The sequence below is a fragment of the Branchiostoma floridae genome, chromosome 11 (assembly GCF_000003815.2).
Source record: "Branchiostoma floridae strain S238N-H82 chromosome 11, Bfl_VNyyK, whole genome shotgun sequence".
Classification (NCBI taxonomy): Eukaryota; Metazoa; Chordata; class Leptocardii; order Amphioxiformes; family Branchiostomatidae; genus Branchiostoma; species Branchiostoma floridae.
The window spans coordinates 21299701-21316398 of NC_049989.1; the positions used below are offsets into that span (position 1 = coordinate 21299701).

General features: G+C 41.5%; 3 protein-coding genes across 4 annotated transcripts in view; all 3 read right to left on the reverse strand.

The window, feature by feature from the left end:
* Positions 1-16698, reverse strand: part of LOC118426268 (NLR family CARD domain-containing protein 4-like) — an 82305-nt gene that overhangs the window by 23635 nt on the left and 41972 nt on the right. Inside the window, exons 1-4 of one of the 2 annotated variants that reach the window (XM_035835552.1) lie at positions 4513-4607; positions 3207-3290; positions 2434-2538; positions 1556-1813 (exon numbers count right to left, since the gene is read on the reverse strand). In XM_035835552.1, the coding sequence (XP_035691445.1) occupies positions 1556-1813; positions 2434-2538; positions 3207-3252 (409 nt within the window). In that variant the 5' untranslated portion in view covers positions 3253-3290; positions 4513-4607. Of the gene's footprint in view, positions 1-1555; positions 1814-2433; positions 2539-3206; positions 3291-4512; positions 4608-16698 lie in introns of those variants that run through there. The other variant, XM_035835553.1, reaches the window with a different exon arrangement.
* Positions 1-16698, reverse strand: part of LOC118425381 (NLR family CARD domain-containing protein 4-like) — a 37867-nt gene that overhangs the window by 7563 nt on the left and 13606 nt on the right. The window lies entirely within an intron of this gene.
* On the reverse strand, positions 10826-15731 carry LOC118425380 (NLR family CARD domain-containing protein 4-like). Its single transcript, XM_035834188.1, has 4 exons — positions 15458-15731; positions 14822-14941; positions 11416-14239; positions 10826-10889 (listed from the first exon to the last, which is right to left on the reverse strand). Exons 1-4 carry the CDS (start codon positions 15729-15731, stop codon positions 10826-10828), a joined length of 3282 nt encoding a protein of 1093 aa, XP_035690081.1.

A 16698-nucleotide genomic window follows, 5' to 3' on the forward strand; every position in this document is an offset into this window, starting at 1 on the left:
AAACAAGTACTGGACATGCAAAAACAACTATCACCTGCTTATGTTTTCCTTTGTGTTGTAAATCATCGAAAACCACCAATAGATCGTGAAATTTGTGCTGAAAAATGACGATTCGGCAAACCAAAATGGCCGCCATGTAGCCAGTCACAAGTATGTAAATGAGATGCAATTTTATGCAAATGAGCACGCCTCTAGCGTTTTTTGCTTAAACTGCAGCTTTCACAAAGAGAACAATGAATCAGATGTTTCAGGCACTCTTATTTTTTTGGTGAAATGAAGTCATTTTCTTGTTGCTAACATACATTAGACATTATACTATGCTGAAAAAGTTTTTCAACCTTTTTAAAAGTTTTTTAATGTTGTTAATGATTTACTATGATGATTTATTACAACTGTTAAGCTTTATTACTGTGTGTACTTCTGTAATACTGCACATTATTTTGCATTTGTATTGTTGAAATTAAATATAAAATGTATGCTTACATGCAAATTTTTCATGTAATTGTAACTGGATAAGTATTCTGCCACACATATACCATGGTTTCAGGTCTGGAATTACCAACCTGAAACTCTGGACCTGAATCCAGACTTGTTGCAGGTTTTTTTTTTTTTTTCGCCCTGTCGCTCCAACTTTTTTCTGAAAAAATCCGAGAACCAACAAATTAAATTGGTATGGCCTAAGTAAGGATAATGCTATTGTAAGGACTGTGCTATACTACCTGTTGCACTGTGACCTATGTAATATTGAAAGGACCCATGTTGCAATCCATATCCTGTTTAAACCTAGACAAAATACTCTGGTCTAACCCACTAAATTCATCTGACAATACTAGTATATTATGTACACTACTCTTTATGGACAGCCCTTCCCTCCTACAAGCTGTCAAATTTTCCACTTTGTGTTCAGTTTCATTTCAAAGACTGGAAGATTCGCTTAATAGTTTAATTTAGATGGGTAAGCCAGCCTTGTGTATGACATACCCTTGATTCAGTTCATTTGTTTTTGCTGTTAATTAGATCATTATGTAAGCTTAACAATTAGTTTTCTCCATTGATAATACCATTATGTTTTTATGTTACAATGCTGACTTAGTTTATTTTATTGTCAACCTGAGTTATATGTTTTTGTTGTAACGTTAAGTTCCCTTTGTCAAGTTTGATTGAAGGGTACTATGGACTGTTATCCTTGCTACAACCGACAAACATGTTATCTAGAGCAGAAGACGTTTATAAGCACAACACAGTCGAACCTGTCTATAGTGGCCACTAAAGGGACCGGACAAATTTGGCCACTATAGACAGGTGGCCTCTGTATAGAGGTGGTAACTTGTAGATAAAATACCCAAGGGACCGTCAAAAAGTGGCCACTATGGACAGGTGGCCCCTCTGTAGAGGTGGCCCCTAATACAGGTTTGACTGTATATGGTCATTGAGTGAATGTGAATAAAATCAATAAAAATATTGCAATGGAATGAAAGAGGCACCTTGATAATCAGATTAGAAAGAGATCAATCATAATGATTAAATGTATAATTATAATCATTCAAAACTTTACCTTGAAGTTTCCTCCTGAGACCATCCACAACACTCTGCAGGTTTGCCTCAGACAGAGCCTCCATCAGGACCTCTATGGTGGCTCTCTCTCCGTTACGCTTCAGCCATTCCTCCAACAGGTCCATACAGCAAGACTTGTCATCTCGGTTTCTCCCTTCGATGTTGTCGATGTCGGGTTGTTCAAACCCAAGATGGAAGGCCAGGTCCTTCCAGTCTGAGCTCACCTTTTCCTTGATGTAATAGAAGTAGTTATGGACACCTGTAAAGTAAAATAACAGTCTGTGTTATTGATAATTCTACAAGCACCTGCAAAGCAACAGAGAAAATAAGTGTTACTTTACCGATCATTCCCAACTTTAAAAATTCTTCCTGCGCTCAGTGCTTTTTTGTTCTTGTCTCACTAGCGCTGTTACAAACTCTAATCCTGGTGCAGGTAAACATTAGAAATACCTGACAGACTTCCAATTCTTACTAGGCTCACTAACCTTGATGACTTGCTTATATCCGTATACAGACTACAGCATGAATGGCACTGCAGTTTACATATAACTTATAAGTGCATCATTATGAAATTACAGCATTGTCTAAAACTGGTCTTCAGAATAGTTAGCTCCGTGAGTATAATTATGAATACACGTTGTTCTGAATTAGTACATTACTAATATAATCACTGATGTATATCATATGGTTTAAAATTGCAATTATTAGACAATTCGCAATACATATTGAAGCACTCATCTCGAGCAATAAAATGGTCTAATTAACCATTGAGGTCTACTGTACATACAACCTGTACATGTACATGTGTATGTGCTGGAGGTATTTTGATGCACAATCAGAAATATAACATTTTACCAAGTTGCAAAAGGAACCTCTCACCTCCCACTGGTGACCCTCTACAAGCAGCTGGTTTCTTCTTCCCAGGAAACTCTTCTCCATCCTCCCCCTTCCTCTTCAGCTGGCTGGTACAGGGTTGGGGGGGACCTGTCTCAGAGAGATCAAAGTATATAGAATACGCTATATTCCGTATCACCCAAGGTACCAGTCTGACAGCGGGAGGGCTCGGGCCGAGGTTGATGCGGAATACACAGTGTTGTATTTTATCTATGTCATACCCACCTGAGAAAACTATGTTTTGATGCGAAATGCGCCAGAAGTGAAGTTGAACAAATTTGGTTCATTCGACCAAAAAGTGTTACCCAAAGCAATGTTCCAACGTCCGAATCAGGTATTCGAATTGCCAACCGTGCCACACTCGGCCCCTTGAAATTGTTCGATTTACTCGAAGGAAGCCTGTGTGATACAACTTTCGAACATGTGTGATACGGAAGTTATCACACGGTCCGGAACACCCGTATCGAACGTTTTCGCGTCACAGGTATGACATAAATTATGGTATCAACTTATCAAGAGCGTCTGCAGTGGCACTGATTTGATGTACACAATTTTAGAGATGAAGGATTCTGCAGAATAACTCATTTAACAACCTCTATTCCCTCATCTGGTTAGTTTAAACATAGCTTCTACCAACACTAAACAAGTTAAGAAGGGTTCTACATGACATTGAATGTACTTCTTTCTACAAACACTGAATTGCTTCTTGTCAGTCAGACTCAGAAGCACCTTCACTTTACCTAAAGAACATCTCTCACCTGCAGTTTCACCTGAGTGACCACCTGCACCTTGTCCCTCAGCCATAATGAATCACACAGGTGTCAGGTAGGTGGTAACTGCACCTGAAATAGGTAGGCATATGTCAGGTATGTGGTAACAGCACCTGAAACAGACAGGTGTGTGTGAGGTATGAGGTTACAGCACCTGAAACAGACATGAAACATTGTTCTGAACTCCTTGACCCTCACTTCTTGGATACCTGTACGTCAGCACCAGTGGGTCCAGTTTAGATGAACACCTGTCGAAGTCAGCGGGGAACATCCCCTTAAAGGTTCTGTTCTGTTTTCAAAGAGTGTCCTTGTAACAGCACCTGACAGACAGGTGTGTGTCAGGTAGGAGGTAACAGCACCTGAAACAGACATGAAACATTTTTCTGAACTCCTTGACCCTCACGTCTTGGATACCTGTACATGGGCACCAGAGGGTCCAGTTTAGATGAACACCTGTTGAAGTCAGCGGGGAATGTATCCCCTTCAAGGTTCTGTTCTGTTTTCAAAGAGTGTCCTTGTGAAGATGTGTGTACATAGATTTTTGTGTAGGGGAGAACTTATGTGTCGTGTGAAAAATAAAACTCCCAGCGTTTGATACCCAAAACTGCTTTTGAACATTATTGCATAGAATAGGCTATATATTAGACAACATGGGATTCAAACTTCGTAAAGCATATCATTTCTGAGCATTCGAAATAGGAAAATGGTTCAAAGGCACATGCAAGTAACAATGGTTAATCACAGGAGGTATGGTGTCGCAGAACTCTACTTTGTAATTTGGACATGGGCAGAAAAACACTGATCAGGATGTGTGAATTTTACTATCACAAATGACGAGGAAGATCTGTAGTCCCAAACCTATCATGATGTGCGGCTTCTGCCCAGTTTGTGACATAGGTTCCTGAGTGGGTGAGACGGTCTCACCATAACTTTAATAGTCAAGCGGATATAGCTGGGGAGGGGGGATTTCAGTCAGCAAATTTGCAAAGGAACTTGCTATCATCGTTTGAATCTTTTTAAGTCTCATCACTTCCGATGATGTGTAATAACATGTAGATTAGCAGTACGGCTTTTGTAAGTTAGGTTTAAAAATCATCAGTAACTTTGTTTCCAACCGACTTATGCTATTTTTTCCACGAGACCAAAATTATGAATTTCACATGTCGATCTGACTTTGGCACTTCTGGCTTTCTGGTCTATTTTTTTTCGACACGATATAATTTTGCGACAAATCACACATACCTGGTGGATCATGAAACTCTTAACAGTCGACAGACGGGATATCTGTACTCACTTTCTTCGTGGTTGTCCCCAGAAAACTTCAGAAGACTCTTGGATTCGGTTTTCGAAACTTTTTACTTCCTCCTGCCGCCATCTTGGACAGTTTATTCGACAATGGGGGTGAGGGGTACGTTAAACGGGACAAAACAGAAAACGTTTACCAAATGAATAATTTCTGCATGATTTTATAGGCTACTGTAGTATCTACTGTAATAGAAAAAATACTTAATTGCGCTGCCAGCTAAACTTAAAAATAAAATCTACATTAAATCCCTCGAGGCTGACAAAATGGACCGTTCCGTGACAAAAACCACCTGTGGGTATTTTTTGGCGGCGCCTCCAGGGCGGAACCAATAGCTTAGTGTAGGATCAAGGAGGTTGAAAATACAGGTATATATGTATTTTCAACCTCCTTGGTAGGATTCACATTGATAATGTTGTAAAAAAAATCCTATCTTTGAATTTCTCAGACAGTTCTTCTTTGGCAATACCTCACAATCGTGGTGTTTGCACAAAAGTGATTTCTGTATTGAAAATGTTTTATGAATTCCTTCCATGTATTCCCAAGGGAAGGGATTGGTAACCTGGTATCCAGCCGTATTATAGCTTCCGAGTCTCTTCTGTCCTAGGACAGATCCCGATTGCAGTCTGTTTCCTAAATCTTAGCATCATTTGAGCTTGGATCGGAGTTGGCCCTAGGAGAGATCCCGATCGCCATCTGTACTAGTAGAATTGCCGATTCTCCTAGGATTTTATTTTACAGCAGGTACTACAGTGAAAGCAAGCAAAGCAAAAACCACACTAGCTTCAACCCTGGCAACCACTCAAGACAAAACGGAAAGCAGCAATCCCCACGAATCTGCTCCCAGTTTCCCCATACCTGTTCTCATTAGCGCTATCAGTTGTCCAATAGCTGGCATTGTCTTTTTTGGTACCATCATTGCCACAATCAGGTCCTACAGAAGGAACAAAAACCCTCCATCGAACCCTGCTTCAGGCCAAAATTTCAACATTTCTTTGAGCTCCACAAACACAACACCTTCTGTAGTACCCAGTGGCCACGATCACCTCCATGAGAATTACACCCAACATGGTCAGACAGAACAGGACCAGTCTCAGGCTGACATCCGTAACAAAGTCCTGGCAGCCTTAAAGCCAAATTCTCTGCATGATCAGACAAAGCAGGGGCAATCTCAGGCCAGCACTAAGTCCGACACAAACAAAACAGCTACTATACATGCAGTAACTAGTGGTCATGATCATCAGTATAAAGATGTAAACACCCATCATGTACAAGGAAAGTCTCAAGCTGACACCCACAACAAAGTCCTGGCAGCCTTGAATCCAAATCCTATGTACCCATGTGAGGTAGCACCACCAAATCATCCAAAATCTACCATTGGCCATGATCAGACAGAACAGGGCCAGTCTCAGGCCATCACTAAGATCAACTCAAACACCACAGCGGGTGTGATGACTAGTGGTGATGATCACCAGTATGAAGATGTAGACAAACATCATGATCAGACAGGGCAGGGCCAGTCTCAGGCTATCACTGAATCTTTAGATACCAGAAATGAGTCTTATGGCGCCGGGCCGACTGTCTCACAGCCAAATCCTCTGTATAAGTTTGGGTCGTCCGAATCACAGCCGGGTTCTCTGTACAAGTTTGAGGATCAGCATCAGGCCGACACAAACCCATTAGATAATGTCCCTCCACGCCTCTCCACTCCCCGCGAAGATGACATATATGTGAAGCCAGATGATGCCCTAAGCACGAGGCCAGCAAGCCTGTATGAGATGACACCAAATAACATTTGCGATAACGACATGCTCTACTGCCAACCTCCAGCAAACACATAGTGGCTACATGATAACAATACCTAAAAGGCCATTCATGAAGTTTTGTCCTCTAAAAGGCTCGCATTTATGGCCATCCGTTGTGCGGTGCGATTTGTGAAACTGTGAATAGATTTATTTTTAAAGACTTTTTTAATTAACGTTAACGGTAATAATCATCATTATAAATCTTCACGGAAAGCTTACCAAACAAACGCCCATAAAGCGCCTTCTTCACGGATATAACAAATCGCCCAATGACATGTTTCCTGAACAAATGCATGCGCTTGAACATTGAAACACTAGCAAGGTCCTTGCATTGAAAGAGAAAACAGCATCCTGCACTACTTGAATCACGGCATAAGTTTCATAATATGATCTGTTCCTCAGTCAGTTTCCTCCTCTTTTTAGTAAACACCCAACCACAAACTAAAGACCAAGAAAAGTCGTGTATTTATTTTAGAGCTCCTATGACGTTTCCTACAAACATAGGACCTTTACATCATAACAAGTAAGTGCACATGTGAAAGACAATAACAGTAGCGCGCCCAAGATATTTGTGGAAAGGAAATCGTTGTACACCGACCGAGTACAAATAGAAATGGCCAGCAAAAGTGTATAATGAGCCAAAAGAGGCCCCAGAAAGCCTGCTATGGAGGCTAGTGTATGACTCCCTTACCTGTATTGGCGATCTTTATAGTATCACTTGTCAAAAAGAAAGAGAAAAACCATCAGAATGGCTCCGCCCCTTAGGCGTTGCCAAAATGGTATACGGAACAAATTGTCCAAATCACCTTCTTTGACTTTAAAATTGACTTAAGGATACTATAATATCAGTACCCGTTTCTAAATATCATTTTGCAATTTTCTTCATACACATATATATCTCCGTACATTTTGTTTCTCACGAATTTTGGAAGTCTTGACAGGGAATGTTTCCATGCTAAGTATAGATTTTGTTAAACACTCCAGTTGTTTTCCTATGTTTGACATGTATATATATATATATATATATATATATATATATAAATGTATCATTGTTTATAATGTAAGTGATTCCCTACTGGGTTTATAACAGACACTGCTGTTTGGGCAGTGTAGTTGTACTGATAGTTTGTTTTGTGGATAGACATTAGAGATAATTTATTTATTTATTCATCTCAAAATGGGTGGGTAGCCCTACAACTTTTGAAAGTTGATTTCCAAGGGGGCCCACCGTACACCGTAATGAATTGGATTACAGTTGCAAATCCTTGACATTCAAGTACTGTACAGTATGCTAATGATGATCTGTAGTAGAGATGAATATATGGACCATTGTAAGTTCTTGTACGGACCAAAGTTTTCAGGAGTCCATCTTCGCTGTTATAGTGCCTGGTCTGGTCTGGTCTGGTTGTCTTTCACAATCATAGTAACAGTCTCTTAACGATCACGGCAACAAAACTTTTATGATTATAGCAACAGAACGAAAAGTATGATATTAAAGGCAGCAAAACACTAAAAATTGCAAAAATTAATCATGAGCACCATTTGTGTTCATTATTGATCATTACATTTTATTGATATGAATTGTTTTATTATCGTTCACACAAACAGCCCGACCCTGTCCCGGTTTGGTAATGTGACCTTAGCATTGATAAACAAGTCACCGTAAATAAGTGACTGAGGAAAAAGTTTCATTTTTACAATATTCAGCAGGAGAAATGTATGGAGCTGAACAAAGTAGACGTTTGTTCTTTGTTTGTCATAGATTGTTATGATAAGTTACAAATTTTGAAACTTTTCATTGGAAAATTCTGTAACAAAATGCTAACTGTAAGAGTAATCATGTAATATATCACTGCATGGTATCATAAGATCTTTTCTTTGTATTGATAAGAACTGTTTGCAATTGATTTCATTAACACAAATAGCCGTCTTGTTCCTGGTTTGGAAATGTCACGACCATAGCAATACCAATACACAAGTCACTGTAAACAAGTAGTTGAGGACAATGTTTCCTTTTTGCAATATTTAGCAGATAAAATTACCGAGCTGAACAAAATAGACGTTCGTTCTTGGTTTGTCATAGATTGTGCATGCGTGATGAGAAATCATTTGAAAATTCTGTAACAAAATACTAAATGTAAAAGTAATCATGTTAATATATATTAAACCTATCATTACATGGTAGAATAAAAACCACTTGGTGTCTTAACTTTCTATTCTATAGTACAAACTTTTATAAGTTACACTGTAACTTATGACCAAATTGATTGACCCATGTCAATCATCTCAACCTACAGAAACGGAAGACAACAGGTCAGAAAGATGGTTAAAATGACCAGTCTCAGTAAACACTGACAGTTCTGAAGATGTCAAATCCACTGTGAACGGTGTTAGCGAGGACCCCTAACGGCTGGGGGTGGCAATGCAGCTCGTTCGGTCCAGTTTGTGAAAATAACAGCTGCGGTGAAACGTCACACCCTGAGAGGCTGCAATTATGTCTTTCTTCATCGCCAGATATTGGAAAAGATATAAACCTTCTATCAATTTGAAAGAATTTAAAAAAATTCTATAAGAATGTAAAGAATGGATATAAATGTGTAAAATTTGTGAAAGCCCTAATATTTTAATGGTGGACCAATTTGTTTAAACTTGAACTTGTTGTTGGTCATTGGTTAAAGCCTCAGACACTGTTGTAATACTGATCTTCCAGTTCAGAATTATCTCTTAACCAACTTATAAAAATGGCGCTTCAAACCTCCTTATGTCTGTAGTGCGCATAACAGTTACCTGGCTGCTATTCTGATGCTGCACTATTGGGTCACCTCATTGATATTGTACAGATGTAATTTTTAGTTTTGGGGGAATAACCCTTAACCTAAAGTCTCTACAGTCTGGCCAAATATGTTTGTCTTGTTATGTTTTTGTTTTTGTTTTCCATGGCCTGGTGCCTGTTTTAAACAATGAGTAAGAGTAAAATAATGAATGAATCAACATGAACATGGAATAAAAGCTTTATTGACACAAAAAGTACAGCGACTTTCATATGGCATGATAGAGATCTTGAACCAGTCTAGCTCACTGAAAAGCGTTTCTTCCACAGAGGAGGCAGACACTATGTACAGTATTTATAGGTTCATTGTACCGGGGATGTTCCCCTAGCTCTTTTCAACAAGAACATCAAACAGTGGACTACGCTTAACATCCCACCCTAAGGACTGCAACCCTTTGCACTAGGGTGGTGGGGGGTTAGTAAAAGGCCAAATATGAATTGGGACATCTGCAAGCAGATGTTAGGGTGAAAGATCTTAACTGTTTTTGAGTGACGGACAGTCAGATAGAATTAGCCTTGTTTATTTCCTTTCTTTGTTACATCATTTGTTGTCTGGTGTCCAGATGTGCAATCAAATAAGCAGTTGAAGAGTAGAGTTGTCAGGAATGTGGATACAGTCTCCAAGCGGATGTTGGAGTGATGTTTTTTGAGTGATGGCCGGGCTTTCAACCATTCAGGAGAGCCATACCTGTAACAAACACACCTGTTAGCACACCTGTGGTCCCCACACCTTACACCTGCTGGTGTACTTACATAGGGGGTCCAGATTGGAGGGCACCTGTTGGAACAGCCATACTTGTAACAAACACACCTGTTAGCACACCTGTGGTACCCACACCTTACACCTGCTGGTGAACTTACACAGGGGTCCAGACCGGAGGGCACCTGTCGGGACAGCCACACCTGTAACAAACACACCTGTTAGCACACCTGTGGTACCCACACCTTACACCTGCTGGTGTACTTACACAGGGGTCCAGACTGGAGGGCACCTGTCGGGACAGCCACACCTGTAAGAAACACACCTGTTAGCACACCTGTGATCCCCACACCTTACACCTGCTGGCGTACTTACACAGGGGTCCAGACTGGAGGGCACCTGTCGGGACAGCCACACCTGTAACAAACACACCTGTTATCACACCTGTATTATTGTATAACTGAAATTGAATATAAACACTGTAGACATGCAATTAAGGTTAAGAACTGTATCTGTACCAGCTTTCAAGGCACGTGGCGCGGCAGCAGCTGGTTATATATATATATATATATATATATATATATATATATATATATACTCGACTTAAACATTTAACATTGCAAGTGGTCATCTGCTGAAAGCAAAATGGCGCACTAGCATTGAAAGACTAAATCTACCTTTTAAAAAATAGAAAACGCTGTGTCAGGAGAGAAATTTTAATTTCTGACTTTTCTGATTAACACAATTTATTGTAATTAGCCTTCTTTATTCCTAAATTTTCAATTTTCTTTAATTTTTAACACTTAGGCACTGGGTCTTAAATATTGATAGAACGGGTTGAAGTTTTACAATTATATTGGGAGCTCTCATAATCCTAACTGGAAACAAAATCTGTAACTTGCAACCATAAAAATGCAGTAAACTTACCTCAGCTGAGACAATGTACAGAACAGGTCGCATGTTGGGGACTCAGCTCAGCTCCAGGCAGCTGGCTGTGGTGTCCACTCCCTCAGGAACTAAACGCCTGATGTAGCTGTGTATGAGACAAGGAAGAAAGGAGATGCTTAGTTAACATCAAATGCTACATGTTGTCATAGTAATAACTGCAGAATATGGGAGTAAAATTACTGATAAACTGATCTATAAATCATTTGGTGCCATACAGTATAAGTTAATAATGTACTCTCAAAAAATGGTAATTCCTTATTGAAGTGTACCAAAACAGGTGTGTACCTTCAATCAAAATTCAATAGCACAAACAGTATAGTCTTTAATGTGTTGCAAAAGTCAATTCGTACATCTTATCACTTAGAATTCCATCAAATATTACTTAAAACTAGACTACCTTTAACCTACCCTGCAGTACAGTACATTTTTACATATATATCAACCAACTCACTTACTTGGGTCCCTTTGAAATACTGTACCTTGAAGTACAGTACAGTATGCCAATAAGATATCCAGTATAACAAGAGTCCTTTTACGATACCCTGCTGCAGTCAGTACAGTATGCATATGTCTTCAGGCCAATAGGATAACTACATTGTAATATAACTCACTGCAGCCTCCCCAGTGTTGGATGTTCCTCAGCAGTCTGCACCACAGCCTGGAACCCTGCATGATCCATGGAGATGTTCCACAGGTCCAGCCACTTCAGGGCAGGGAGTCTGGGTAGAGCCTCGGCCAGAGCCATGGCAGCGGTGTCAGACAGGTGTGCAGGTGTGTCCCAGTAACCAGACATGCCCAGCCAGGTCAGTGCCGGCAGTGCGCTGATGAGCTGTGCGACCCTCCCCAGTCCGGCTCCTGTTACTCCCTTATTCAAACCAATGTGCAGCTTCTGCAGTGTGGTGTTACAGTGAGGGGCTGTGGTCAGACTCTTGTCACCAGGTGGGTTTTGTTCCATGTCCAAACTGCTGGGCTGGCAGAGTGTTTGCACCAGTGAGACAATCCCTGAGTCCCCTATGTTATTCCCGCTCACATCCAACCCCTGTAATTGCACCAGGTGAGGTAGAGCTTTGATCAGGGATGATATTCCTCTGTCACTGATACCTGTCTCTCTGAGAGCCAACACCTTCATGGCTGTGAGGTGGTGGAGGATAGCAGCCAGACATTCCAGCCCGGGGTCTCCTATGTCATTATGACTAATGTCCAGTTTGATCAGTCTGGTTAGCTGACACAGTGCAGGGACCAGTGTGTGCATGCCTGTGGGGCTGATACCAATGCTACACAGGACCAACACCTGCATGGCTGTGAAGATGGGTAGGATGGTGGCGAGAGATTCCAGCCCAGTGTCACCGATCTGATTACTACTTATATCCAGTACTCTCAGTCCCACTAGGTGGCGCATGTAGGGAGCCAGGGATGACATGCCCACAGCTGTCATGCCAACTCCCCGCATTAACCCTCCAAGACGGAGTACAGCCAGGTGTGGAACACCTGACAGCCCAACCTGCAGGACTTCCATCCCAGCATCACCAAGGTTATCATTCAGGCTAAGAACCAGCTCCTCTAACAGAGACATGTGGCTGAATCCCTGCATAAGTGGCTGGAGTGATGATGGTGTTAGTCTTGTGAGTGACAGATTTAGCGCCCTCAGACCAGGAACATTATTCAGAACTGAAACCAGCCTGGCTGTCTCATCAGGTGAGCCGAACCGTCCTGATAGTCTCAAGTCCAATGTAAGTCCCGGAAGTGGAGTTGTAAAACACTGCTGTAGGTACTGAACTGTGTCTCTGCTGTCAGTGCCATAAGGGACCTTAAGTATGAGCCTGTCTGGTAGGTTTGCAGAATGAAGATTCTGTATGTAATACTTCAGACCTGTGGCTTCTCTACTGTTAATGGAGCTGTCCAGTATGACAATTGGCAGGGCTTGACTGATGCCCTGAAGCACTTCTGGTTCTTGTCTCTCACTGAGGATGCTCAGGCACAATGCTGCAAACCTTTCATAGGTTTGGCAGGACTTTTTAATGTCTTGATCCATGGGAACATGTGAGCTTTCAAATTGATCTGGTCTCAAGTGTGTGAACTCCCTTCTGCTGATCTTGCTCAGTTCCTCCATCACAGCTTGTGCTGCTCGTGAGTCACAGCTACACGTGAACTGAAGCAGGTTACTGAGTTCAAGTGCCTTGATTATGGAGGTGAGCTGCAGCAGCTCTACAATGTCTTGTTGGTTCAACTGAGCATGAGCAACATATCTTCCAGCCAGGAACTCTTGCATAGTCTTATGGAAAAAGTTTAGCTGTTTCCTGGGATGTAATTTGGAGGAAGAAACCTCCAAGGAGACCACACCCAGCTTTAACAGCAACTCCCAATTCACATTTTCTCTCTCTGCTTCTGTAAGGTCAAGCAGGGTCTCGTTCCTCAGCAGTGCCTCTAGCGCAAGCTTGCCAAACTGCAGCAATGACTCAGCAACTTCTGTAGGTAGCCCTTCTGTTGGCATGTCCACTCCTTCTCGCTTACAGTACCTTCTAACCAGACATGTCAGCAGGTTGTCGTACAGCCCCGTCATTGTTCCAGTAGACACCATCTCTTGGTCTTCCTCCCACAACACACAGACAAACATCAGGAAAATTGGTGTATAGATTAAAGTGTTTAAAAGTTCATTATCTTTGACATGTACAACAAGGTTCTTTGTCAGTTCCTGCTTCTTAACAACAGTGAAATACTGCTGCATGTATTTCTCTACATGTTCTTTAGAGAAGCCCATGATGTGCACATGACAGTCTGGCCGGGTGTGCTGCTGCACTCCTGCTGAGGGTCGGGAGGTGATCACAATCGTGCTGTTAGGGTACAACTTGCCAGACAGCAGTTTGGGAATGGCCTGCCCGGCTGCCCTAGCCTCAGGCTGCAGCTCATCATACCCATCTAGGAGGAACAGCACACGGGATTCGTTTTGCTCTAGCATTGTTTCAATGAACTCTATAGTAACACCTTTTCTTTCAGGAACACACTGGTCCCACACTATCTCCGCTATGGTCTCCCCCTCTTTAACCTCTCGAAGTCTGATAAAAAGGACAGTGCTGTGTCGTTTGCCCAGCTCTGTTTTCTGTGAGACGGCATCTAGGGCTTCTTTGGACAGAAACGTTGTCTTCCCCCCTCCGGCTTCACCCTCAATCAGAATGCACCTTGGTGCTGTGGACAGTCCTGTGACATCTGGGTTGAACAAGTTGTCTAATGACTTCAGTTCTTTCCTTTGTTCTTCCCTTCTTGATTCAGACCTGTTATATTTTTCTGATGTTTTGAGCTGTTTTTCACATTTTGGTATCAACTCTAACTGGGTGAAGATATCACTGAGGATAAGTGTGAAATTGTCATTCCAGATCAGAGGCTTCAAGTGAGACAGTTGCAACTCATAGTACTTCTTCACAGACTTCTGGAACACATCTGGAATAGAAAGGACAGTTTGTAAGATATTAAACTCAAACCTAGTGAATCTGACTAAGACAAAGTGCACAGAACCTTGACAGCTTGAACTCATAGCACTTGTTGGTAGCTTACAATGCCTCAGGTGCCTTCCATAATAGAAAGGGGTTATTCTGGCTATCAGTAATAGTTTGCTAGCCTAAGGATACATTTTGTATATTCAAACCAATTTAATGTATGTCACAAAACATGTTCCATTCAGGTCCAGAGGATCAAGCACAGGTCTGGACCTGAACCTGGACTTAATCGTCTGTGAAAACTTATAAAGCTTTTATGGGTCATGGGTCTGATGCAAATAAATAAATAAAGGACAGTTATGCTTTAATTCGCAAAAAATAAGGAAATCTGTTTGGTGGAGTGTCCGACTCCTGCTGGCGTTTTATAATCCTGTTTTTGTTTTAGTGCCTACTTAAGTTTGAAACTTCTGCTGCACGGTTTTGTTAAAAAAACAAAAAAACATCAATATCTGCAGGGTTAGCAATGTGCCTCTTTGTACCACTACACCATGTGTCATACTAAGAGTTTTTTTATAGAACCTCTCACCTCCCACTGGTGACCCTTCCTCTCCACAAGCAGCTGGTTTCTTCTTCCCAGGAAACTCTTCTCCGTCCTCCCCCTTCCTCTTCAGCTGGCTGGTACAGGGTTGGGGGGAACCTGTCTCAGAGAGATAAGTATTTTAATTATTAATTTTACATTGGATTTATTTTCAAAACAGTTAAGGCTTCCCGCCAACTTGAACTAAATACCAGTATGCAATACCTAAATACCAGAGATTGGAATATATGCCAGCCTAATTTCGAAAATAAGATACAGCCAATGCTAATTTTCACATCGGCATCATTTGGGGGTGGGGGTGGGGGACATTGTCATCAACAAATTATTCAGCACTTCAAGAGTGTTTTCTGTTTACATGTAAAGTGCCACAAAACTTACTGACTTGATTAAGAAACCATGCATTGCAATTGCTTTCCCTACAGCGTTAATTTATTCATACTGGGTACCTGTAATGTTATATCTTACATATGCCCATTTGATTGTATAACTTACATTTCCTTTAATTCTCAGCGATTTTCTCTGCATTCTCAGCATAGTCATGTCATGCCGATTTTTCTCAATAGGCATAACAGCGTAATTCATGGTGTAATGTTAAATCAACGAACCTTGAATTTTGTAACTTACCTTTCCTTTCATTCTCAGCGACCTTCTCTGCCTTCTCGGCATAGTCATTTCTACCGATTTTTCTCAACAGGTCCGCCATAAGGGAGAGATCTCCCGGCTTTAACTTCTGTTCTTTCTCCAGTTGGTTACAGATCTGGTGCGCGTCGGCGTGTTGCACGAATCTCGCCGGTAGAATCTTTGCACCGCTGACATAGTTGCGGAGATCTGTAAGTTCTTGATCTACAAGGTTTCGGGATATCTCCAGGTACAGATCCTGGCGAGGATTGTCCGCCATTTGGAGAAGTTTTGCGCCAACACACTAGTATCGGCTGGCACCAACACCAGCCGATACTAGCGGAAATCCCCAACCCTTCGTACTGCTGTGTCACTGGGACCTTCCAAAGGGCGCGAGTCTATTTGTCGGTCAACAAGGTGGTCACAGTCGGTCCTTAAAATAATCATTTCTTTTTAACATTCTGTATTGTAAATTGTTTCCACGTCCGAGCTCATGCAGCCAGTTTTACCAAGTTGGGAACGCTGCAGTTATAAACGGTCTCCAAATAACGTATGATTTTGTAAATGTGGAATGCTATGGATAAATGTTACCCCTAAAATACTTTGGCAAGGTCCTATTTTCACCTGTGGTTACGGTATGCCAGTCAGGTAGGGCGAGAGTTCAAAGGTGTCGGTTTGTGTGGGCTTTCTTTGTTCCTGAGTCTTTGCTTGTTTGGCATACACGGTTGGCTGTCTTTAGGTGTGCCACGCCAGGCTTGTTTTGTTTGCTAATGTTTTAAGGCCATGTTGATTTCATTATATGGATGACATCCTTGGAGAACCCCGGCCAAAACTGATGCAAGCGTACGAATAAAAAAGGATGGTGTTTAACAAGAAATCTTTTTAAAAAAGCTGTGCCTTGCCGCGTGGTAGGAATATCGTCAGGAAAAAGTAGGTCGGCACTTCAAGCCCGGCACGGCAAAATGCTGTGCCCAGTAGGGATAATTTGCTTGTCTGCTGAATACGTATTATGGTAGCCAAAGCCTTGTATTGATCTGTTAATCTTGTTGCAAATATATGTAGGTGTCTTAAAATATGACCTTGCATTTTCTGACCCTCGACAACTAATAAATATGAAATAATTAGACATTATTTCAAGGATATACAGTAACAATTTTAATCTATTTCATTTCTGTGAAAGGACAGCTGAGTGGGTACTGTATGCTTAGCAGGAGTTCAGGTACTGTGGCCAGCTGAGTGGATACTGC